The 26,862-nt window shown below is 38.6% G+C and overlaps 1 protein-coding gene across 1 annotated transcript in view; it reads left to right on the forward strand.

The window, feature by feature from the left end:
- DPY19L1 (dpy-19 like C-mannosyltransferase 1) overlaps nucleotides 1-26,862 on the forward strand; it is a 42,919-nt gene that overhangs the window by 12,904 nt on the left and 3,153 nt on the right. Inside the window, exons 7-22 of the mRNA XM_081931204.1 lie at nucleotides 2,082-2,175; nucleotides 5,185-5,242; nucleotides 8,536-8,627; nucleotides 10,023-10,122; nucleotides 11,499-11,576; nucleotides 13,172-13,258; nucleotides 14,416-14,481; nucleotides 16,040-16,120; nucleotides 17,184-17,285; nucleotides 17,764-17,835; nucleotides 18,268-18,308; nucleotides 18,886-18,913; nucleotides 20,215-20,334; nucleotides 20,945-21,119; nucleotides 21,565-21,664; nucleotides 24,665-24,790. Coding sequence (XP_081787330.1) covers nucleotides 2,082-2,175; nucleotides 5,185-5,242; nucleotides 8,536-8,627; nucleotides 10,023-10,122; nucleotides 11,499-11,576; nucleotides 13,172-13,258; nucleotides 14,416-14,481; nucleotides 16,040-16,120; nucleotides 17,184-17,285; nucleotides 17,764-17,835; nucleotides 18,268-18,308; nucleotides 18,886-18,913; nucleotides 20,215-20,334; nucleotides 20,945-21,119; nucleotides 21,565-21,664; nucleotides 24,665-24,790 — 1,420 coding nt within the window. The remainder of the gene's footprint in view (nucleotides 1-2,081; nucleotides 2,176-5,184; nucleotides 5,243-8,535; nucleotides 8,628-10,022; nucleotides 10,123-11,498; nucleotides 11,577-13,171; nucleotides 13,259-14,415; nucleotides 14,482-16,039; nucleotides 16,121-17,183; nucleotides 17,286-17,763; nucleotides 17,836-18,267; nucleotides 18,309-18,885; nucleotides 18,914-20,214; nucleotides 20,335-20,944; nucleotides 21,120-21,564; nucleotides 21,665-24,664; nucleotides 24,791-26,862) is intronic.

Consider the following 26,862-nt stretch of genomic DNA (forward strand, 5'->3'; position numbering starts at 1 on the left):
TCACTAAGAGAGAAAACCTTATAACTTCCTCAAGCCATGAATTAAAGATAAATTTATTTCAGGAGTTAATTTCACTCCTTCAAGATTCCCTGAAGGAAAAAAGGAACAGGTCAAGTAGGCAATCCTCAGTATATAAAAACTCCAAACCCTGGTTTGATCAAGAATGTCAGGACATGAAGCTAAACTTACTGAAAAAATACAAGAATTATAGATCTGCCAATTTACCCCAACTCCCCACGGTCTGGTTTGAAGATAAACGAAATTATAAAATCTTGATCAAAAACAAAAAAATCCTGGCACAGAAAAGAGAATGGAAATGCCTAATAGATGCATCCAGAGAGAGAGATTCGGCCACCTTCTGGAGACTGGTAGCAAATGGAGTGCGATCTACCTCCTCAGAAGTGGTCTTTGTTCATTATTGGATGTTTTGCATGATGACATATGAAACACCAGAGGAAGGTTTACAAAGCCTCCTTTGTCTAGGCAAAGAAAAACTGAGGTGTTTGCTACATCTGTGGACTGATGAAAGATTTTAGCTTTGCAATAAATAATTTACTAAATTACAAAAATAAATTGCAGTAAATAATTTACTATATTACAAAGAATCTTCAAGTGGATTTTTAAAGATACTGAAGGGCACGTGTACTTTTTCAGGTTTTGTAAACTTGTTAGATGAAAATTCCATCTTTAGTTTTTCTATCAGTTTGGAAACCTTCAACCTTAACCGCACATTGTGTCTTGGCTGTTCTCTATATCACCAAGAAACAGGGAGTATGTGAGCAGATTCACCCCGGTCCATAACTGTCAACCTTCCCTTTTTTGTGGAAAATTCCCTTATTCCAGCTCCATTTCCCGCTGCTTCCCACTGCTCTCCCAGGTTGTTAGATATCCCGTAGATTGTCCCCGGGACAGGTGAGGCTGCTGATCCCTTATTTTCAAATCTGAAAGTTGACAGCTATGCCCTGGTCATCAGTATGACTGATGAAGCATAAAGATTCATCTCAAAATAATAAGGATGGCACCAGTATCTCAGCAGTAGACTGAAAGTTAGGATAGCTAGGAGGGTAGGAGAAAGATTAGTAGCTGGTTGCTATATTTCTGTAAATTCATGGACCTTTCTCCTGCTCCTTACTCCGTCTTAACTGCTGCTAAGATGGCAGGAAGTACTGCATTTGCAGTGATTGGATACTTCCAATTAGCAGCCACAACACTCATGCATTTGATTCCTTGCAATAATGCTCCTGGATCTCAGGCTGTTTTCTTTTTATATCAGGCTGGAAATTTGCAATCTCGTAGATGGAAATAACAAAATGTACAGTCTTATGGATTTGTTTTCACAAATTAGGTGTGCATCATGCCTAACTGTTACACGGTTGCATCCTTTTTGTTGTCCTTGTATTGTTTTACAACTGCAGTCATAAAAAGTTATAGATACATGCATATTGACTAATATCTCTTGCAACTAATGACAGTGGAGAAAATTGTCTCAGTTCCCGGGCTTAATTTATGACAGCAGACATCTTTTGTTTCAACTTTTAAATGCCTGCTGACTTTTCTATTCTGGCAGGTCTGTGCAGGCAATTAGGAATATATCTTTCCACAACAGTTAATTGATGTCTGATTTTAACTTTGTGCATAGTTTTTATTTTATGGTTTTATGTATAGTTGTAAACTGCTTTCATTCTTTCAAATGAATTAGTCATATATAAACATTTTTATAAATACATAAATATTCTTTATCATCATGTTGAGTTGAAGACTTGTTAATGTAAGACCAAAAATAGACAGAAACAGGGAAAAATTAAAGTCAGTTCATAATTTATTCTTATTAGCTGATGTGACAGTGAATTATCTAAATATTTTTTGCTCTTTGCTCCTCTATGCTTCCATACTGCAGAAGATGTTCATACTAGAGCTTCTGATGTTCCAGCTGAAGTGGTCCCTCCTTCCCCCAACTGCCATCACAAAGACCATCTTTTTCTGAGGGGAGAACAGATTTGGCTTTCTGAAATGTGTTTTTCCTTGTAGCTTGTCTTTACTGTTGCATTATAGAGTTTTAATAACACTTGTTTGTTCTGTAGGCTTGGGAGATCCTGCTTCTTTTTATGTGGCTATGATATTTCTTCTGAATGGATTAATGGTATCAATATTCTTCCTATATGGCACATACCTAAGGTAAGGTGCAAAAGAAGAAAAGCTGATACATTGAAAGTTACTATCAATTTTTGTATTTTTAAATATACAGCACACTGCATTTTATGTGGGGTCCTGCACACTAAGAACCAAATGATGTAATTGAGCTTTAAGATGTTTGTTCTAATCTTATCTCCTAGCAATTCCCCCCTTTCTTTTAAATCTCCCTTTTTATGAGACTGAAACAAAAAATTTACTTTCTTGAAATCTAGACTAAATTTTTGTAGCTTGCTGTTTGAAAAATATACCAAAGGAAATGTGGCAGGATAATAGAACAAGAACAGATTTTGTAGTGTTAGGGAATATTTATTCTGCCTCTAAATGTAGTTCAGTCTGTATCGCATTCTTAATTTAGGCTGTTTGACCCTGCCCTGCAAACTTAATTATATCTGAACTCAAGTTAACATACATATACTTTGGATGTGGTCCAAAGTTGTGTTAACGTGAAGGCACAAGGTTACTGGAGTACCATTCGGCACCTTAAGTATAGTTCTGAAGTATTGATTTTGAATAGCTTCAGTCCTTTGTAGGAAGTGTGCCAGTTTATTAACACTGGCAAAACTCCAAAATCTGGTCACAAGATATAAATGTGCTTACTTATGTTACATTGAAAAGCTATGTCAGAAGCAACACTTATACATGCCAAGGGTATGCTTGGGATCACAATGGTGATACAATCTTAGAACGTAGCCTTCAGAGACTGTTGCTTCTGAATCGTGAGTCAGGATGCTGTCATGTCACCAAAAGTTGAGTTTTTTCCTTTCCTTTTTACTTTGTACATTTGGACTTTTACTAACAGAATATCAGTTCTTGGTTGAATTTAAGGGAAGCTAGTGCTGTGCTTAATTTTTCAGCTAAATATTTATGCTAGGATTCCAAAGTCACTTCTCTATTTCACTGGAATAAAGCTAGAGTAATATCATACAATCATAGAAGCATCTAAATCATACTCAGATCCATTGAAATAAATGCACTTTTCTATTGATTTCAATGAGTCAATTCAGAATTGGATATCACAGTAACTCGTTTCTGTTTGTTCTTTGATTTCTAGGCATAGGTCTAAGAGATTTTTCTTTTCTTTTGTTCCACCACTTTCCTCGGGAAAACCCGTTGTTTATTCCTGAATCAGAATAAATGTCAATAGGCATGTAACAGAAGTGAGCGTCTTCCCAAAGTAGGGGTGCATAAAAAGTAGCACCTTCCATTTCCTGGGTATATGTCTAAAGCTACGTGTAGCTTCTTACAATTTGTAGTTTAAACAATTCCCTTTGCTTGTTTTTGTGTAATTGATTGCAATTGACTGGATGCTTCAGGCATATGTGAAAGCTTGAGTAGCTGCAGTGGTTAAATAGTTTCAAAACATGAATAATTGCTGATAGAATTATTTAAGTGTAGCTTAAATTTCAAAATTTCAATTTAATAGCAGCTTTTCTCATAAAAGTCATTTGCAGTGGAAACCAGTGGCCATGGAGAATAACAATAGCAGATGTGGGTCAGGAACCAAAGTGTTTTTTTGCATGCATGTGCAGGCTTTTCATTTCCACCAATTCTGGCAGCAGGCCCCAATATTCTTCCTATCATGAAACATGAAAAGCTGCTGCCAGAAGGAAAAAAACTGTATGGGTGGCAGTGCATTTCTCTGCAATAATCTGTAGCAGTGTATTTATGTTGATAGTTTCCCTTGTGTGCTTTTTTAGTCTTTTTTGGTCACTCGTTTAAAAATGTAAGCAGCTTTAAGGTTTTTTGTTTGTTTTTCTGAGAAAATGGAAAGTCTGTGAAATCAGGAGTAAAGTGTGCCCTCTATGGATCTTTGTGTGCTTTGTTGACACTGGTAGCATAATAGTTTACAGAGATGAGCTGCTCCATATTTCCCCTCTAGTATATGCAAAATAAAGCTAAGCCAAAATGGAGAAGGGAAGTTTCACACTAAAGCTTTTGTGGGCTGTGAAGGAAACTCCCCTTCTGGCAGTTTTTGGTGTGTGCTTGTGCAAATAAGGGCAGAAGTATTTGCTGCTACAGAGAGGGCTGGAATCATTGCCCTTGCTTGAGTTTTTCATTATTTACACATCACTGCAAAATGATCCAAGTGTGTTGCGTCACCATTCTGTCCATAAACTATGTGACATCCTGTTGGCTGGGATCACATATAGAAGATTTCAAAAACAAACAAACACCACAGATACCACTGCTGATTGAACAGCAAACATAACATGCACTGTAATTCAAAATTATTAACAATTTTAATACTGAGACACATATTTTAGAATGACTTTTAAATCATGGTTCCATTAATCCCCTAGATGGCAGTGTTTGAGAAGCAATTAGATGGATATTTTAGAAATTATTTTCGAAGCTATTGTAGTTTCAAATTACCAGTCAACTTTCTCTGCATTGCGCTTACCATGTCCCAAGTCTTTCCTGGTCTTTTTTTTTTTAAAAAAAAAAAAGCTCAAAAGAGCTGTCTTACTACGAGTGTAACTACAACTGTTAGCATCCTCTTAAGGAGAATAGATGAATGTTTAACAGCTACTTAATGGTTAGGTTGTAGTCAAATTCTTAATGTTTTGATTTCCTTTCTGCATCTTGTAGAATGGAATGCTTGGTTTAAAACATTCTCAAAGGCAGAAAGCAGAATCCATATTAACATAATAGACAGTATTAATTCTCATCCTCTCTTGCTCTGTATGAGACAGTTGCTCCTGGTTCAGATGTAAATATCAAGACCAGCTACTGTAGCCTGAAAGGTTACAGTCCTTACTTTCTAAACCTGGGCAAGCAACTACACAAACCTCAGGATCATTCCTGATCTTTCACATGTAGAATTTGAGCATTCTTGCTAAGAAGTAATTCTTTTTGCTTATCTGACATTTGGATGTAAACTTCTGTTAAGTTCATACAGTAAACAATATTTTAATTTTGTAGTGAAAGATGTTGAGTTGCTTCTTCTAAAGACTCCAAAATTTGTTACTTTTTCTTTCCCCTGTACTACAGTGGCAATAGGTTTGGAGGACTACTTACCGTGGCATGCTACTTTTTCAACCATGGGGAGGTAGGTTACTCAGAATTTAAAATCTTTTGTTTAATACAAGGTCAGATCATTTGATAATGTTCATATCCCTTAAAGTAAATGTTTCGGTTTAAAACACAAAAGAAGTTGGAAGGTTGAAAGTGTCCTAGATTGTTGGTCAGTATTCCTTTATTTACACTGCTGCTTGCAAATGAAATGGGACACGGATGGTGCTGTGATCTAAACCACAGAGCCCAGGGCTTGCCGATCAGAAGGTCGGCGGTTCGAATCCCTGCGATGGGGTGAGCTCCCGTTGTTCGGTCCCTGCTCTTGCCAACCTAGCAGTTTGAAAGCACGTCCAAGTGCAAGTAGATAAATAGGTACCACTCTGGCGGGAAGGTAAACGGTGTTTCCGTGCACTGCTCTGGTTTCACCAGAAGCGGTTTAGTCATGCTGTCCACAGGACCTGGAAAAACTGCGGACAAATGCCGCAACCCCAGAGTCGTCCGTGACTGGACTTAACTTCAGGGGTCCCTTTACCTTTACTTTTGCAAATGAAAAACTCCTGCAATATGCATCATGGTGCTTTGCATGTTTACTTGACAGTTCAGTAGAACTGGCAGAGCTTACTCTCAAGTAAATGTGTCTAGAATCTGTGACTATATTTGATTCATTGTGTAGGATAGATTGGGTACAGATCTAACTCTATATGCTTAATATATCATAAATCTTAATTGCTGCATTCATATGTCACACTAAACCATGGTTTAGAACAATGCAGCAAGCCTTGGATTTGTGTGCTTGCCTTCCGTTCCTTTTCCTCCTTCATGGTGTAAGCTACCAGTTCAGAAACCTTTCCTTCTGCCAGCTTGATAGCCTATCACTGACATTCTTGAAATTAACTATGTTCGCTGTTAACACATTGTGTCACTCCAGAAGCTAGGCATGCCCTGGATTCCACCCCACATTGTGGGTGCCTGGAGTGTGTGTGTGATGTCACACGCTGGGAGAAACCCCAACATGCCCCCCAAAGGCCCAATTCTTCAGTGGGAGAGCCCAACAGAACCTGTCGCAGCCATTGCAGGCCATGCTAAGCCTTTCAGAAGGTACACCAGAGCTCCTCCCAGCAGCCCTGCAACAGGTTTGCTGCTGTGTTGGGCTGGCTGCGGAATATAGAGGTGCCCCGACCCCCTCATTGAAAAATTTGTGGATGCCTGGGCACCCAGAGACCCACAGAGACTGCACCCCTGTCAGAAGCTTTTGAACTCCTGCCACTTTGTGGGAGAAGGGGAGGTGCATGTGAGCCTAAGACTTTTAATATTTTGTTGGAAGCTGCCCAGAGTGGCTGGGGAAACCCATCTAGACGGGTGGTGTATAAATAAATTATTATTATTATTATTATTGCTGTACCTGGTTCTTGCTTATGAACTTTGCACTGAGCTCTGGTTTAGCATAACACGCAAATGTGGCCAATATGTTGCTTAAAGGTAAAGAGACCCCTGACCATTAGGTCCAGTCGTGACCGACTCCTGGGTTGCAGCGCTCATCTCGCTTTATTGGCCCGAGGGAGCCAGCGTACAGCTTCCGGGTCATGTGGCCAGCATGACTAAGCCACTTCTGGAGAACCAGAGCAGCGCACGGAAAAGCCATTTACCTTCCCGCCGGAGCGGTACCTATTTATCTACTTGCACTTTGACGTGCTTTCAAACTGCTAGGTTGGCAGGAGCAGGGACTGAGCAACGGGATCTCACCCCCGTCATGGGGATTTGAACCGCCAACCTTCTGATAGTCAAGTCCTAGGCCCTGTGGTTTAACCCACAGCACCATCTGTGTCCCAATATGTTGCTTACTGGAGAGTTAAACTATAGCTGCTAATTTATTTTGTCACTGTAATAAACAAATGAGAAAGGGTGGTTTTTCTGTACATTTGTTCTTAATTATGGAAATGTGGAGATAACTGTTAAAGCATAGGTCTGGTTTACACATAATACTAAGCCACTACTTAAATTAGCAGGAAGGAGCCCAAGCAAATACTGTGTTGCTTCCAGCCTTCATATCTGTTTGATTGATATCACTTGAACTAAGTTGTTATTTAAATACTTTATAATCCACCTTTCATTTCCAGAAGAAAAACCAAGGTAAAACAAGTAAAAGCTAACAGCAAGTATAAAAAAGATTATAAAAATATAACTACCCATAATTAAAACACATGGTAAAGCTGTTTCATCAAAACATTAAAATATCCATAATTAAAAAGTGTAATAAGCAAGTCCATTAAAACAGCATAACAGTTAAACTTTTTTGCACAATATATTTATTAAGGAAATAAATACAGCTTTGTCGTTAAAGAGCTAATTGTTCCAGAATATATTTCCTCCCCCCTTCTCTTCAAGTATTAATCTTTCCAGGAAGATTAGAAATTATTTTACTAGAATTTTCCCCATGACACCTATGTTTTTGGACAAAGAAAAGAGCCGTAACCTCTTGAAGCAATGTTACATGTTAACTATATGCATGTAGCCACTTTAAAATCTAATATAAAATAATAATTCCTATGACTGGTCCTATGTTTTTTATTTTGTTTCCAGATATTTCAATCTTGTATCTTTCACATCCGATTCTTTTAATATTTAGCTGTATATAAATTGTATTACTTAACTGGTTTGACTAGGAGTTTTACTAAGCCAACATGGCAGTGATTGAGTGAAATATGGAGAGTAATATCCAAGTAGGCCATACTCAAGAGTAGACCAATTGAAATCAATTGGTCTATTATATGACTAATGGGTTGTATTCAATAAGTGTTTTACTCATGAGTAGAACCACAAAAATTAATTTAATCTCTTCTCCAAGAGCCCTCAGTTGGTCATATTAATTACTTTTAATAGGCTTACTCTGAGTAGGACTTCCACTGAATGCCACCTAATGTTTTTCTACCACCTAGAACTAAAAAATGCCAGAAAGAAGATGAGCTGCATCATTTAATCTGTAAAATAATGAACGTGTAAGAGATTTTTGCTATTTATTTTGCTTTTACTGCTTTGCACCACTGCATTTCTTGGTTGAAGTTACCAGAGTAGATGCTAAAATTTTGTTAAAACAAAATCAGTTGTTTTTCAGCAGCATTCCAAAATTTTGTTACCTTTTTATCCTTCAAGCATACATTGTTTTGCTCTTATAGTCTTTACCGCAACACTGTTTTAGATATTAATTGCTAGTGGAAGTGTCCACAATTTCAGTTTTGCTATATATATGCTTCAGTTGCAAACACATTGCTTTGAAGTGGAAAGCAAGTATTGGAACATACAGTGAATTCACCTAGTTTTTACTTCCAGAGTACTCGTGTGATGTGGACTCCCCCTCTTCGTGAAAGCTTTTCATATCCGTTCCTTGTGGTTCAGATGCTATTACTAACCTACATTCTCAGGTAGTTTCCATTTTTCTCCTTCTTAAATATGAAGAATTAAAACAAAATCCCAAACAAGGTATTGATTTATATACTGGTATCTTGTGGAGAGCATGATATTCCTATTATGTTTGGAATGTTCATTATTGAAAGTTTTCACCACTTTCTTAAAACTGGACCAGTGAATGGCAGTGGTATGAAAGCAGGGAGCTGAAAATATACCAAGGAAACGCTCATCCTCACTACAACTGTTTTTAGCTGTGTCTTTGCCTTGAAGTGATATTGCAGCCCCAGAAATGTGGTTGCTGCAAGTGAATATTCGTCCCACCATGGTGGTTCTTTTTCATAGTTGCTTTCCTTATACAGTGGTACCTCGCAAGATGAATGCCTCGCAAGACGAAAAACGCCCAAGACGAAAGGGTTTTTCGTTTTTTGTGTTGCTTCGCAAGACGATTTTCCCTATGGGCTTGCTTCGCAAGACGAAAACGTCTTGCAGGTTTGCTTCCTTTTTCTTAAAGCCGTTAATACCCAGCGAATCTGCACTCTGCAAGACGCAAGACGACACAACTCGTGGAACGAATTAATTTCGTCTTGCGAGGCACCACTGTACAAATCAGTGTTGTTAGTACTGCTCAACTGGCTTGATTAAAGAAAGGTTTGTAGTCATGGTAACCGGGGTGTGTGTGTGTGTGTGTGGATACACACAATTGCCTCCCAGTCTGCTATCACTCTTGGGGCTTATGGTTGGATGGCAGTTTCCCCTCAGTCAGAGGTTTTTGTAATTGTGGGTTCTTTCTCCATATGTGGCAATGTAGCAAAGGCATTTTTCTCTTGCTACATATCCATAGACGTCAACCTTTACTGGGGAAAATGAAAGGTACTATCTGACATGGCTGAATACCAGGTTGATGTGTACACAGGATCTTCCTGAAACTGCTATCTTTTCTCCTCTTTCAATCTAGGGATGAATAGTGGGTTCAGGGTGATCCTGGCTACACCTAAATCCAGTAAGTGGCTTGGTCAGAAGTTGCTTTCTGCCTCTGGTAAAAGGGGTAGCTGGTTGAGGTTGTGTGTGAGCTTAAGACATATTGCCTGACATTAGATGAAAATGTTACTGAGGGTTTTCCTCCCCTGTGTTGACACAATAGTTTTACAATGGTGATGAGAAATATCACAGGTACATACATTTTGATTTGCATATCCTTTGTGTGTGTAAATTTCTACTTTACAGTTCATTATGAGTGTGAGAATCCATATCATTGAGGCTTATTCAAAGTTTTTTAAATTATATATTTTTAGCTGTGACTACTGTAAGTGAAAAGACAAAGCAATTTGAAATAGTTCATTCTCTATTGATCTTCACATTCATGAACAATCCTAATACTGAACTTACTACTCTTTTATTTTTTCCCCAAGGACTCAGAATGTTAATAGAAGAAGCCTGATTGCACTATCTGTTTCTAATGTTTTTTTCATGCTTCCGTGGCAGTTTGCTCAGTTTGTTCTTCTAACACAGGTAAGATAATTTCAGTAAAAGGGATCTGAATTCTAATTATTCATTTCTATTTTATAGTGCAGTTCACACATATGTTTGTGGGAGGGGCAGGCTCAGTTGAGGACCAGGACTGCTGCTGCTGCTGCACTTCTTCACTATCTCTCTTCATAGCTCGTTCCTTTGTGATGGTGGGAGGGTGTATGCATTACAGTCTGCGTATGTTTGTACAAATAAGCTCATGGTGTAATTTGTATTGCATGGTGGGCGTGTGTTAAAGGAATGCATTGCAATAATTCCATGGTCTGATTTACTTATAACCCTAAGCCATGGTTTAGCCGAAGTGTGCTTTGTATTGGGTTAGCATTCTATCTGCACACAACATCCTTGCTTAATATTTGGTCAGACCTTCCCCAGATACTCACCAACCTAATGATGATGATGATGATAATTTTTATTTATACCCCGCCCTCCCCAGCCAAGGCCGAGCTCAGGGCAGCTAACAAGCAGTAATAAAAACAAGTTGAATGAATACAACTTAAAAACAAGATTAAAATATAACATTAAAATATTGAAACCTAGAGGCATGGGTAGCTAGTAAGCTTTCACTGACGCTTTCCCTAAAGAAACCTTTGCTCCTATCTCTGCCTGGCAGGAAACTTAGGCCAAGGAGTGAGGAGTAGATGGGAGAAACATAAACCAAGCTTTGGAGAAGCAAGTCATGGTTTGCTTGTCTTTGAGACAACTTGTGGTTTATGGAACAAATCATGACTTAACATTATGGGCAAACACAGCCTTTGCTTCTTTCCTGAGTTTAATGCAGTGGCTTCAGTAGCCATTACTGAAAGTGTGTCAAATTCACCCTCAGAGATAGTTGCCATGGGTGAAATAACTTTAATCAATCCTGTGATGTTGAATGGTGATTCTTGTGTTTGATTGTTACAATGATGCAAACACATTGTCTTTGGAAAAGACATTTTGCAGTGCCTCACTTTCCAATTTTCATAGAAGTGGCTGATCTCTTCAGATTACTTGTGATGCAACTGCCAGGATCCAAACTAATTATTATTATTATTATTATTATTATTATTATTATTATTTATTTATACCCCGCCCATCTGGCTGAGTTTCCCCAGCCACTCTGGGCGGCTCCCAATCAGTGTTAAAAACAGTACAGCATTACATATTAAAAACTTCCCTGAACAGGGCTGCCTTAAGATGTCTTCTGAATGTCAGGTAATTCTTTACTACTGTTTAGGCTCACATAAGAAATAGTCCCCACCCCAGCCCACCCCCATGTCTCCCGGAAGGAATTGCATGGTAGTTTGGAACCTAGCTAATTTACTTAATAATGATCTCAACAGACCTTTTTTCAATTACTTTACTCTTTTCAATTGCAGGTGGCATCAGTTTTTGGAATTTATATTTTAGGATTGATTGATTCATCCAAACTACAGAAGATACTTTATGCACATATGGTAATACTTAGTCTTAAATTATTTAGGGGTAGAATCAATTTTCTAAAATTACCTATTTCTGAATCATGAATATAGTGGACACAGAGTTGGTTTTTAAAATAAGAAAGCAACTGAAGAAAGAAACTAAATTGCTTGGAGACTTATTCTTATGAGTAAATGCTGCATATGATTTTAAGTTCTCACTCTCCTATTCCACTCAGGTGAACTATCCTCCATCCAATTAGACATTTAAATGTGCAGGTCCTAGTTTGTGTTAAAGGTTCTGTGTGCTTTGATGGGAGAGTGAACCACCCTGAGACTCCCAGGTATAGAGCGGTATATAAATTCACTTAAAACAAAGAGTGCGCAAGCTTGATGATCACTCCTATATCCCATCAAATATACAGAATATGTGCTAAGATTCATTGTGAACCTGACTCAAGAGATGACTTTCCACTATGAAGGGTAAGGAAACGGAAAATGAAAAATGATGTGAATTTTCCAAATACATTGTAGCTTTCTGAAAAATTCAAGAGTTATAGCCCTAAGGGTAACACTTTTATAAGGACAAACAAATGTCACACATTAGTGAACAGACATGTTGAGTTCCCTAGGACACTTCTTCATACTGGGTATTCAGCCAGGTCTGTGTAATACCTTCCTGCACACCTGTATAAAGATATTTTAAATTGCATACTTTAGGCATTGTCTTTTGGGGGGGGGACATGGGGAGAGGGGAGCACTTTCAGGTTCAGCAAGGACTGGGGGCCTGTCCCCAACATCACATGACTGCCCTAGCCCTGCCCCAAGATCACTGCAATGAAAAGTAGCCTCCCTGTGTCAGTAGATTTGGGGCATTCCCATCATGCTCAGCATTTTCTTCCCCTGGTGGTGGTGGTAATTTTGCTTGCTATCCAGCCTAAAGAGTTCAAGTGAACTTGAGCAAGTTCTTGTGCTATACTGTATTGTGGCAATTTAGTTGGCCTGAATACATGTATTATTTCTATCTCTTCCCCCCGCCCCCCATGGACAAACAAGGCTATCAACAAATTTTCTGGAAAATAATAATTCCGAATGTCATGATACAAAAAGAGGCCGAATTCTTTATTAAAAAAGAAATATAAAAGTTTATATTTGTAAGTTTTTCATAAAGGGGGGGGGGTTGTAGACCAAAAATGAAAGTGTGTATTTGCTTTTTTGCTTATTTCAGCTTAAGTCCCTTTCAAATGAATGAGACGTTTGAGTAGACATGTATAGACTTATATTGTATATCTGCAGCATGTACCGGTAACAGCTTAACACTAGATTCTTTTTATTTATTTTCTGACATGTTAGTTTAGTATTAAGTATGGTTCTGTGGGTAGTACATAAGAGCAATATATTGTCATATTTTGCATATTCTAGGAGATTCTCATAAAAATTGTTTTAGGAAGCTACGTTATTGTGATAAGAAATATTTACAATGAAATAAAGCTGTTTCAAGATAGCACCTTTTGTGTCTTAAGATTTAATAAGATTTAATAAAACTTAGTGTTTTCATAGACACTGCATCTGTCACATCCATTATTAGCTTAAAGATTGCATTAAAATATGTTCAAATGTTTATATCCCTTTAGGCATCACTTGGAGTATGTTTTGTCCTTATGTTTGGAAACTCTATGTTGCTGACATCATATTATGCTGCCTTTTTGGTTATTAGTTGGGTAAGTTAGTTAAGGAATACTCAAGAATCCTTTGTCGTACTATACTGAGTTACTGCAATGATTTACAAGATTACCTGAACAAAACGCTGCATATAGGCTGGGACGTGGGGTGGGGTGGAGATACTGGTTATTTACTTGGAGACAGGAGATTTTACCATTTCAGAAATAAGCTTTATCCAAAAGGATGAATCATTTTGCAGTGAATACGTAGAGCCCCTTGTGAGTGTTCCTACTCACTGCGGTTTGGGAACAAATGCTGTTGTCACAATGGATTTGTGTGCCTTGACATTACAGTGAATGGGGAAGAACTCAGGTTTTCAAGAGCACTATAATATGCACCAGAATTCCATCTTCTGGATCAGCTTAATAAACAAGAGGCAAGTCTCATGCTCTGAAAACAACTTAATCTGAATACAGGCAACTTCTGAGCACCATAGGTTTGCAGGAAGAAGTAACATTCCCTTTATTTGGTGATAAGATAATTAGTGTGATTATATAACTTTTCATAATTTATGAAAGCCAAAAATAGTGAACTAAATAAAAAGATAGGTATCTGAAGGTAGTGTGAAGGTATCTGAAGAAGTGTGCATGCACCCGAAAGCTCATACCAAGAACTAACTTAGTTGGTCTTTAAGGTGCTACTGGAAGGATTTTTTTTGTTTTAAATAAAAAGAAGTATGCATGTAGTACAGCTTCAAAAAGATAGCAGAATGACACTATAGGGTGGTCCGTTGACATTCCTGGTTTGTCTTTTTGGATGATTGGTTATGTATGTTCTTGGAGAAGTGTACGTATGCATAGCTCACTACTTGTTTCCATGCTGTCATGTGGTTATTGGGTTAACATATTGCAAAACTGGACGTCCGTGGGTCTGCCTAAGTCCAATTATGTGATGTGCAAATAGTTTGTGCCATTGTACAATAGAATCCTGCATAACAGACAGCACAGTATATGTTTAAAAAGCAGTAACAATGGGTTTCAGTGTTCTATGGAAGTGTAATGCAATAAAACCAATAATTTCAGTGTCTGGTATTAATACTTTTACAATGCTGGTTTTGAGCATTTTCTAACTTCATTTTGACTTATTTATTATTTCATCCTTCTGGACTCCATTTGAGAGAAATTGCTGTTTAATGAACTAATTTAATTATTTTCAGGGTATTCTTGAACTGGGTCCTGAATACATCCTGAAAATGTGTAGTAGAAGAGGTATCCGCGTATGGGTAAGGATTGACATTTCGTGTTATAAATTTATTACCAGCTATGTTGGTCAGTAGGATGAGTTGTAGGTGATAGTTTCCATTCAAAGCCAGCATTGGCGCATGTTACTGAAAAGCATCAGGGCCTAGCAGAGAAGGGGCTGGGCTGGGCTGATGGAAGGCTATCCCAAGGCCTTGGGGGTCCTTGGCCAGCAGGTGAGTGATTGACAGCTGGTGTTGCACCTGAATGCATTTTGTATTTATTAAGGAGAATAATTTATTGGGAGACTGTTGTCCCTTTTAAGCAACTTTTTGGTAAGCTGAATAACTGCACTTTGCTAATGTTCCTGTTTGATTTGCTAAGGGCTTCTTGAGAGAGAACACTACATGAAATAGATGCATTGCAGATCATTTTGTTTTCTATAACCTCATCTTTATTATTAACAAGTAAGACCTGAATGAAATGCTGCGCTCTGAGATTGCTTCGTGCAGCCCTTCACTTCTCTGTTGGCATTACACATCGGCTAGAGTGGGATGTGTTTGTGTGTGACTATTGCCTTGAATCCTTGAATCCATCACATATTGTGAACAACCTCTGTAGGTGGGAAGCCAAAGTAGTAAATGAATTGGAAAAGGGAAGCATCAGAGGACATCGTAGCCTCCCATGCTCTCGATGCTGCACGGTCTAGTATTGCCTTTAACCTCTTCTCAGTTCTAAACCTGTCACCTGTGTGATGCTGACATCACAGCTCAGTAGTTGTACAGTGCAGGTGACTGGCATTCTGAGGGACTGGTTGGATAGCCCTTTGTGGGCATTGGTTTCCTCCTGACCTCACTCTGCTCTAAACCTCAAGTAACTGTCTCTGGCATCTTGGTGGGCTATGTGCACTTATTTCTTGCTGTTCTCCTGTATTCTTGAGAGGTTGCATGTACAATAGCTAGTTTACTTGTTTAGGGGGAAAGATTGACCCTCCTTCGCAGGTGTTTTGTATACTCCCGAATGCCTCCAATATGCTTAATCTTTCCTTGTGTGCATGGGTATCTCTGTTTTGGCTACAAATCCATCAGCATACCCCATCCAAATTCAGTGTCAGAGGGAGTGAATATTAAATTTTGCATGAAAGTACAGTGGTACCTCAGGTTAAGTATTTAATTCATTCCAGAGGTCCGTACTTAACCTGAAACTGTTCTTAACCTGAAGCACCACTTTAGCTAATGGGGCCTCCTGCTGCTGCTGCGCCGCCAGAGCCCGATTTCTGTTCTCATCCTGAAGCAAAGTTCTTAACCTGAAGCACTATTTCTGAGTTAGCGGAGTCTGTAACCTGAAGCGTACGTAACCTGAAGCGTATGTAACCTGAGGTACCACTGTAGTATAAAAAACTTGACTTCACTTGCACCAATAGTACTTGGTTTAATTTAAAAAACCCTGCCATTTCAGCTCTCACACAGCGTAATAAAAAATTGTAGATAAGAATAAGAGAAACAGTTCCATAATAATATATATTTTAATTAAAGTGCCTCTTGTATTAAATGCTGAGTTTTGCTTCTGCTCTTCAGTTGAACCATGCCTTTCATTTTACAGGCCATTGAAGGATTTTCTTGCTTTTTGGGGACAATTACCTTGAAGTTCTTGATGTGCCTAATATTTGGAACAGCTGATGATGTAAGTTTAAAACTTTGTTCATTTGTTCACTGTCAGAATTCTTCTTGTATGTCTTCTTCATCATATAGCCCGATTCTACACTATACATTTAAAGCAGTAGCGCACCACTTCAATCCCCACCCCACCCCAAGAATACTGGGATATGTGGTTTCTTAAGGGTGCTGATAATTGTTTGGAGCCCCTATTCCCTTCACAGAGCTACAGTTCTCATAGTGGTTTAAAAATCAGTCTCTTTTTATAGGGGACTCTGAGAATTTATTGACAATTAAGTGTTACAAAGCATTGTAAAGAAACATTCGTTGCTGAACACTCAGCAAAACTTTCAAGTGTAGTTGTTTGATTCTTTTAATCAAATAAAATCTGTCAGGATGGTAAAGCACTCAAAACCAGACCTTTGGCCAAGGCACAGCCTGACCCCCTCCCAATGGTTGCCATTAATTTGATTTGAACTGATTTCATAATGAATTGATTTTAGAATGCTGTATTATTTTACTGTTGTTAGCCGCTCTGAGCCCGGCTTTGGCTGGGGAGGGCGGGATATAAATAATTTATTATTATTATTATTATTATTATTATTATTATTATTATTATTATTTATTAAACAAACACCACCCCAAATTCTCTCTTTCATAGAGCATACATTTCTGAGCACAAATTTTGAATTCTAAACTTTATAGAGTGTAAAAATTACAATCATCTTCTTCATGCACCTTAAGAATTAAACACATATAATCTTCCACTGGATGCATTACGAATTTCATCTAATAAAACTGCAACATGTCAGTTATCTGTGGCCAGGGGTTGCCAATGTTTAAAATTTCAAATGTGCTCACCCACCCAAAAAGTTGACAACCCCTCACCTACTGACTACTATATGGTCTACAAGTTGTTTATTCTTAACATGGCAAATTAACTGCTGTTCTTTTTCTCAGACATTTCCATGGTCTTTTATTGAACCAATCTTAATGTAGCATAATCCAACATTTTGTACCTTCCACTCTATTTTTTTTTAATCTCTGAAATAATGCATTTAACAAACATTTTCACTGTAATTTCTTACCAGGCTCATATAAGCAACCTGCTGAAGGCAAAATTTACTGGTTATAGGGATTTTCATACTTCAATGTACACATGTGCTGTGGAGTTTGATTTCATGGAAAAACAGGTAATTAAAAATCAGTGGATGGTGTATGGAACACTTTAATGTTTTTGCAGTTTTTTCTTCCTTAATCAGAAAAATAATGTTTGATTGGAATGCTATTTTTTTTAAACAAATATAACAATTCAGGATTATTCTATTGCGTAATGAAACTGAGTTAGCAGTTGGTAGAACAAAATATTTGGATAAAGTATCAGTGTCATGACTTTATTACAGGCGATAACTTATGTTCATGAACAGTGAAGGTTGTAAGCTTCGGGGAATAAATGGAATCACTGAAAAACATTATTCAGGGAATAAATGGAATCACTGAAAAACATTATTCAGATTAACTGCACAATAGTTTTGACAATTTTTCTTGGATAGAATAAGTTGGGGAGGGGTTCATTGTGAAAATCTAGAGTAAGAATGTCTTAAAAGAAAATGGTTTTGTAAGAAAAGTTACTGTGCATAAAATTTACCACCCATTGAAACTGTGTTTCAGACTCCTATAAAGTACATGAAGACACTTCTGCTTCCGGTAGTTCTTGTCGTTTTTTCAGTAATTGTTATGAAGGTAAGGTCTTTGCTGTTTTTCATCTGGTTTACATTTAGTGTGTATACTATGCTAAAAGAAGGCAATTAATACTTAAATTTGATTATGTCTAGCATGCATGTATTTGCACATACATACAAAAAGAGCAGAACATGTGACCAAAAAAACAAATCAAAGTATATGAACTTGGATCTGGGCTTTTCAGCTACATGCTCCGTTATATACCAGACTTATTTCTGCAGGCATCTTTAAAGACATGCATGTTGATTACCAAAAATGAAAATCTAGTCTACATAATCCTGAAGAAGGAATTGATATTAAAAAGAGCAATTATTCCAAAGTATGTAATTGGAAAATTTTGTCTGTTAACCTTTGGGAAATTGTAATTTTGGCATATGATTAAATCTGCTTTAGAGAAAAGGCTATTTAAAACATGTTCTTGTCTGTTCACAGACATTTCAACATGTTGTGTGTCGCAAGGAATTATCTGAAAGGTAAATAAATTTTGAAATGAGAGTGCAAATCCACTAAATGAATTATTACCTAAAGGACTATATGTAATTGTGCTGCCAAGCTTTGCTTCTATTGTTTACTTCTAGTCTCCAGTTAGTTTTCCCATCACTTTGTGGAATGAATATGTACAGCAAGTAAATGTTTATTATGCCTTGTGAACATGCTAGTAATCTAGCTGGGTTGCAATTAGTGTGCGTATAGAGGTCTTGCCATGTAGTCTTCCATGCCCTGTAATTACATTTTTTTAAAGCAGTGATCCTACTGAAAATTGGAAATTAATGAAAGACTTTTACTGCAGTTCAACAAATGCATCAGAGCATCTGTACATATGAGTAGCCCTCAGATTGATAAAAAATAAGTTTACAAAATAAATTTAGTAGTAACAGTTTTATTGTAACTTTGTAATAACTTAAGGGACTTATAAATTAAAAACACTGCTATATTTTTAATTTAGTTTGATTGTAAACAGAAGATGTGTTCTATAAATAACTGTTTGTAGCACAAGGCATATTGATTCTATGCAATAAACAAATAAAAGTCTTACTGTTCTTTGTTCAGACAGGAGGATAATTTCAATCATGGGGAGGTAAGGATCTCATCCTGCATGAATTATGTTACAACTCTGCTTATTGAGCTCTCCCTCGATAAGTTTAGAAAAGTTACCTTCTGTGGGAAATGGAAGTGCTGATTTCAGAAAAACAATGGAGATGGTGGGAAATGATTGCACAAGTTTAAATTGGTGGTGCGCATCAGGGTTCTTTGAATTAAAATTGCAAACATAGGCCAGTTTCCTTGCCGAGTTGTTTGACGTGGACAAAAACTGCTTGTTTGGTGTGGATTTACATCAAACTATTCTTTTACATAGGTGTGAAGTATTCCTGCCTCAGAGCTCAGAAATTTACTTTGGGGCAAGGGCAAAGAGAGAGCGTCCAACATCTTAAATCTCCCTGCAGCTTATTTTTTCCTGCCCAGGACTGGGATTGCCAATCTTAAAACCACCAGTGAAAACATAACACTGCAGGTGTCAATTCTGAAGGGTAGAAACCCTCCAAGGCCTGCTTTCGGGGGGAAATGATGTGCTATCGGTTTCTGTTGGGGATTCTGGGACGAAGACACAGTCCCCAGAGGGGAAAGATGCTCTGCAGAGGCATCTAACATCTTCCTGTACTTTGTGGGGGAATTTATGGAACAAGTGGATGTGGTGGTGGTGATTTAAGAATATCAGGATGAGAATGGGCCTGGGAACATGTATGCGCCCCAATACTTTGCCCCAGTATTGCTTGAATGTTCACAACACCCCTATTGATTACTTGAAGCCTAGCCACAGTTTACCTTTAATCACATGTGCTGTGCGCACACAGAAGAAATGCATAATATTTTGCAATTTCCTTCAGTGTAGAAGGACAGGTCCAGGCAGCAAAGGGGGCATATTCTTCATTAAAGAGAATGAGTAAATCCTTATACTTCCAGAAGTTCCATTTACACATCAGAGTTATCTTCTCTGAAACTCATCGGTATGGGTTATTTGCATCCAAATCATTGTTGGATTAGAGTGGTGGTGTGGGATAAAACCAGAATGAAATGGAATTCAGTTATTTTAATAAATGTACAGAAAAACGCAGAAATTAAAACTGAGCTTCAAACTAGTCTCTTCCATTCCCACGGGGGTATTCATCTTTCTAAAATGTTTTGTCTTTTATTCATAGTCTTTCTCTCCTCTGCCCCCCCCCCAGTGGGTTTAAATGTAAAAATAATGCAGTGCTCCAAGGAGCATCTATATAAAAAGCTAAACCTTCTTTCTTATAGTTAGTAGGTTTATGTTCATAGTTTTGACAGCTCTTTTAAGAAGCATTATTTTCTTATGCCTTTGTGTTTGTTTGTTTTCAGATAGTATACCATGCACTGCAGCTTATATTTTTTACTGTTCTTGCTATTTTATTTATGAGACTAAAGCTGTTTCTGACACCTCATATGTGCATCATGGCATCCTTGATATGTTCAAAACAAGTAAGCTACTGTTTTATTTGTCCGGCTGATGTAGTAATTTACTTAATATGTTTTACCGAGGGGCTGATATAGCATTTCAGTATGCCAAATGTTTAATATTTTGAATTACTTGATTATAGAATTACAAAAATATATACTCATTATTAAATACGCAATACAGAAAAAACATTCTATCAAAATATTGTGAGCTGACAGAAAACATACTGCATATATACAATATAAAGGATAAGAAATCAATGGAAAATCGTTTTAGTGACAATACCTTTGTCTAATGTTATCTCTCAACATAGATTTGTTCCAGTGGTCAATATTGATATACATACAGAGCATCCATGCCTTAGTCAATAAAATGACACAGCTTAATTATTTTAATTTTGATTGCATTAACATGCAAGGAGATAAACACACTGTGCTACAGTGGATACTTTTAATATTGATATTAGAGTTTATGGTTATTGTTAATTTCAGTGGAAAATGTATTGTGAACTGAGTTGTCATGTTTTTCCGTGTAATTTGTTAAGCTGGTGTTTAGCTGGTGTTTTGAAAAAATGGAAATTTAGAAACTTAAGTTTTATGTAAAGTTAAATGGCTTTTCATTTCTTCATATCAGCTGTTTGGATGGCTGTTTAGCAAAATCCAGCCTGGAACACTTGTTCTTGCGATTTTAGCGATGATGGCATTTGAAGGAGTAGCAAACCTTCAAAGAGAATGGAGCATTGTGGGAGAATTTAGCAACTTGCCCCAGGAAGAGCTACTGTTATGGATAAAAGAAAAGACCAAACCAGGTAAAACAAACACTTGACCCCCTGCTTTTTTTGTGCTTTTGTGCTCCCCCCCCCCAGTAGCTGCTATCATAAGGCAAGCAGCAATTTTGTGTCCTGTGTTGAAGAACAGGATTATTATGCTGTGTTTTATAGTAAGTGACATAAGAATGAAAGGACCAGTCTCTAAGGTTTCTGTAATTGTATTGTTTTATAGTACATTAAGACTTGTATTAAGTAGAGAATTTGAAGTATTATAACTTTAAAATATCAAGAACAATGTAAGAACAATTAGAGTATTAGATGAAATCTGATGTAGTTTTGCCACTAAGAATGATGTCATGCCTGCATGTATTAATATGAATGTACATTTTGAGCTCTGATTTTTAAAAAGTTTAGTCATCTTTACTTTATTCTACATTTTTACAATACTATGCTCAATTGTTTGATTTTTAATTTTCTTTTTCAGATGCTGTTTTTGCGGGTCCAATGCCTACAATGGCAAGTGTAAAATTGTCTGCTCTTCGGCCCATCGTGAACCATCCTCATTATGAAGATGCAGGCTTACGGTAAGATTTCAACTTCAAATTTTAAGGCTAGCTATATTCTGATTTACTCAACAAGGAAATTGATGTAACAAGACTTCTAAAAATTGGGAATAAAAGCTGTGCCTTTTGCTCCCTGAATTATATGAGCTGGAGCTTTGTGTGCTGGGATACTTGGACTTTTGCAGATTGCATCTAAAATGCTGTTTCCACTTTTGATTAGTGTAATCTTATCTCTTTTTTATGATTCTGTGAGGTTCTACAGGTGCAGCATGTACCTTTTTTGTTGAAACAAACAATGAAATGGGTCTGGCTTATGTTCTTCAGGTCCTTTGGTTTATTATACTTGTATAGAGGTCTCTGGCCTCCTGTGTACTTGAATATATTGTTCACAAATGATCATACTCTTGGATTAAAAAAACAGCTGGTTGTCACTGGGTGCTTTAAATGGGAAGCTGGTGACTGGAGTATGATCTATAGAGATGGATCAAAGGTGGTGGTGGACTGAGCAAATCTTATTTTGTATTGTTTGGGAGGAAAGATTAAAATACAGGGTTGGATGAGTTTGAAATTAGCTGGGTAGTTTCAAATAAACAACTGATTTAATATAGCATTATGTTGTATTGCTTTTTAATTGATTAAAATAGGATGAATAAAATATAGTTATTGGCTTTAGACAGAAGCTTTGCTGTAGAGAGAGATGAGTAAGTCAGCGCTAGATTTGTTTCCTTCAGGCATGCAAGCTCACTAATCCTGTGGTTTCTCCTGGCTTAAAATAAAGAGTGTGAGTTGCTATTGTATCAACGAGATGGAGAGCAGGCATCAGCAAAGGACAAACTCCTCCTCTAAAAGAAAGCAAGGCTTGACAAAAGACAGCAAAATATTTGCATTCCTCCCAAGGAGGAGAGTCCTTTCAGTTTTGTGGTTCTGCCTTTGATTTCAAAGCAGCATCTCCTTGCTATTAAAGAGATCCTACTTGGCAATAGAACTTCCCCACCCCTGCTTTTTCTTCATCCTTTTTTGTTTTCCCTAATGCTGCTAGGAGGGACACGGGTGGCGCTGTGGGTTAAACCACAGAGCCTAGGACTTGCTGATCAGAACGTCGGCGGTTCAAATCCCTGCAACAGGGTGAGCTCCCATTGCTTGGTCCCTGCTCCTGCCAACCTAGCAGTTCGAAAGCACGTCAAAGTGCAAGTAGATAAATAGGTACTGCTCCGGAGGTAAGGTAAACAGTGTTTCCTTGCACTGCTCTGGTTTGCCAGAAGCAGCTTAGTCATGCTGGCCACATGACCCGGAAGCTGTATGCCGGCTCCCTTGGCCTATAGAGCGAGATGAGCGCCGCAACCCCAGAGTCGGTCACGACTGGACCTAATGGTCAGGGGTCCCTTTAACTTTACCTAATGCTTCTAAACAGATGGGAGAGGGAAGCATAGTGAGGGAAGGTCTAGTTCTGTTCACCTCAAGATGCCAAATATACAGAGGGGCTGATATTGCTCTCCCCAGAGCGCATCACAAAGATCAAGGTGGTGATCAGGACTTTGATGTTGTCCAACAAAGCCAACATCACATCCATGGCAAAGGTTCTTGCCCTATGTATTTCAGCAGCCCAAATGACACTTCGGGGCAATCACTGCTCCCACCAGTTGCTGTGGCCACTTTCCTCCTTTCAGAGTTCTCCAGTAGCTTTGTCAAGCCATGTGATGGTAGACCAAGGACTCCAATCTGCAAAGAGGGACTCCCTTTAGAGATGCACCAAGAACAATAGTAACCTCGGGTCTGCAGCGCTGAGGTGGCCATGGCTCAGTTAGGCACCAATGGTACTTTCCCTGTTCCATTAGAAGCAACAGTTGTGGAAACAGACAAAGCCCCTTTAGTTTTTCTTCATAAAAGGTAGAACTAGACACTGACATAGAACTGCAGCTCTATGTAAGTCTTAGTCTGTGTTAAAGCAACACCATTCAAGCCTGCTCATATGATTCTTCAGCCTGAGCTTCACACAGATCTGCCCAGTGTGTGCTTCCTGTTTTGCTTGGATTTTGCCTAATCTGAGCTTGGCCTTGGTCTTAGTCCCTTTGGCAGAACACAAACTCAAAAAGCAATGCCTCTCCCCACTCAGGATCTCATTTGACCGAAACATGGAAAATGCATCTCTGTCACAGAATATTTAAATAACTGAGTGAATATCCATGCTCTCTTACCTGCTTACTATAATGGACGTTCGTGGAAAGTCCATCTTCCCAACCTCAGTTAGCAATCAGGAGGGCAACACCAAAACAGTTACCTATATTCCAAGGTGGGACAAAGACCTGCTTAAAATACCAGCTGGAAAACCCTCCTGTTGAAGGACGCATCTCTAGAAGCAAACACATTGACATACAATGTTAGGCCTACGTGTGTTTTCTTAGTCATTGTTGTTGAGCCAAAAGTCTGCCCGTTTTGCACCCTGTGTCGGAGCTGTGGTACTGGGTTTTTTCCTACTAAAGTTGAGTTCTGAACCTGAGAGAGCTGTTCTCCCTGGGATCCAGCACCAGGTTTTTGCTTGGCACTGCCTTCTGCCACAGGAGGAGTTAACCCTTTGCTGTTCCCTGTCCCTTGCCTCTTGACTAAAAATAAAACTCATGGTAAGTGAGGCTTTTCCCTTTCTGTTCTTACACTTCAGGAAGTAACCACCTTCCTTCCATTTGGGGTTAGGATTTGTGCTCCAGAAATTATTTCATATTTGTTTCTGATTTTTCTGGCAAATGTTAACTAAATCAGGTATTAGCTACCAGTATGTGCTTTTTCCATTTCCTTCAGTCCTTATCTTACTAGTTTTGTTTATCCTCCTGTGTATTTTACCACAAATATATATGTCAGACATCTCATGAAGTATGTTATTAACTATATTTAAAAAATACACCAAATTAGCTGTATACTGCAAACATTCTTTTCCACTTTACTTCAGTGATGAGCTGTGTATTGTTTGCTCAAGTTATTTTTTTTTATTGGTTACTTGGTATATTTGTAGCTTTCTCTTCCTCCTAGGGCAAGAACGAAAACAGTTTATTCCATGTATAGCCGAAAACCAGCAAAAGAAGTTAAAAGGGAATTGCTGAAGTTGGGAGTAAATTACTACATTTTAGAAGATAATTGGTGCCTGAGGAGATCTAAGTAAGTAATCAGTATGTAAGTTTACCCTGATGTTTTCCTACCAGTGATCAAGGGGTTCGAGTGCTTTCTTTGCACCGGCTGGCTAGGAGAAAGTGCAGGTGCAGAACTTTGGGATTTTTCTGTGACGTCTTGTCATGCTGAGGTGGTTTGGGAATTTGGCCACTCACCTTCTGTCAGGGAACTGCCATCGCAACTAGTGGAGGAGGCGAGGCTCCACAGCGATGCTGGAGAGGGGCCAAGCAAGGAGAGAGGCAGGTCTCCGGCTGGGGAAGATAATCAGTGCTATACCAGGGATAGAGGGGGGTTGATGGGGGAAGCAGAGAGGAGGCTCCAGGACTCTTCGCAGGAGACCAGCGGGGAGAGCACAGGTCCTCCGCTACCCACACCCACCCTGCGCAGAAGACTTCCGCGCAGGGAAAGTAGGTGGCGACTTGGCGTCAAAGAGCTTCTTTGCTGGAAGAGGTTCAAGAAACGCCCACTGACGGATTCTGCTAGCGACTGAACAGCCACGAAGTGAAGGGCTGTCCAGCCAGGAAAGGTTTAACCAGGCCACCTAGCCAGGAGTGGCGGCAACTTACGCACGAGCAACCCCATATAACCATTACACCTTCTATAAACCACGAGACATTGGGTCAACTCTTATTGGTGGTGTCCACCTTTAGTTTTTGGAATTTGGGCAGTTGGTGGTAATGGTTGAAAGTGATCTTCAAAGCAATCCTTAAAAATTAGAATTTGGCTTTTGTAGCCGCTGTGTCAGACACAATATATTACGCTTTTTGTTGCTTCTTATGTTCTGAATATTAATAAGATCTACTTGGATCTCTAAGGATTTTCTTAAGTTCGTATGAGCATCATTGTGGAACTTTGGAACCTGAGTTTTTGATGACCCTTAGTAAGGATTGGTCATTGAAATTAAATGGGTTTTTACATCAGGGACAGCCAATGTGGTTGTGCCTGCCCCCTCCTCCTAGTTTTGTTGGGAATACAGCTTCTGTCTTCCCTGACTTTTGCTGGCTGGGGCTAATGGGGATGTGAGTCCCAAACACATTGAGGGCTCTACATTGGCTACCCCTGTCTTGGATAGAGCTGTGTGTGATTTAAATCCTCCTCCTCATCCCTCAAGTCATTTTATATTGTGACTGCAGACAGATTCTGAATGAAGCTGCTTGAGCAGCACTGTCATTGTAAAGTTTCTTGGCAAGGATGCCAATTTTCATAGTATTTTGCTCTAGATTCCACTACATTGTTTAAATGTTGGTGTGGATTTTATTTTTTTTATTTTGTTTAAATCGTTTTTATTAAGTTTCCTATTTTAACAATCCAATCAAACCACATTAAATGTTCCAAATTATACAAATACATATCAAATAGTCCAAATATTCTGCCTAAATTATTATTTTTTTTTGTTGGGACTTCCCATGCTTCAAGTTCAGGGGGCCTCTGATCATCTCATATCTCTGCTGCCTTGGATAGTCTTTCCAATAGTTCCATTAAATCTTCCTGTTGTTAACATTCCTTCTTTCATGGCCTCTGAGTTGTTTCCACAAGCGAGTTGAAGTAAGCAATGATGTATTTCTGTGTGGATTTTATATGTATGATTCCAGTGGCGTAGCGTGGGGGGTGCAGGGGGGGCCGGCCGCACCAGGCGCAACATCTGGGGGTTAGGGTTAGGGTGCGCAAATCCACGGGTTAGGGGGCGCAAATCCACGGGTTAGGGAGCGCAAATTACTTGCCTTGCCCCGGGTGCTGACAACCCACGCTATGCCACTGTATGATTCTTCTCTATTGTTGCAGTATCTCCTCACACGCTGGTGTTTGTGCCAAATCAATCCAAAAGTCATTTCGCTGCCGGCAGACGCCATCTTCTCTCAGTTCCGATGAAATCAAATCTAGGCGTTTGCTCGTTAATTTTCCCAGACCGGTTGCATCAAACATTAGCCTTTCCAGGGGAGATTGACCAATTCGGACTTGAAATACAGATATAATGACATATTAAGAGCTCACCTCCCCTTGTGACTATTTATAACTCTGCAGCTCGGTCTTATTCCATCATGGCGGATTTCCAAATTAAA

Source organism: Podarcis melisellensis, assembly GCF_964234715.1.
Source record: "Podarcis melisellensis genome assembly, chromosome: 12".
Classification (NCBI taxonomy): domain Eukaryota; kingdom Metazoa; phylum Chordata; class Lepidosauria; order Squamata; family Lacertidae; genus Podarcis; species Podarcis melisellensis.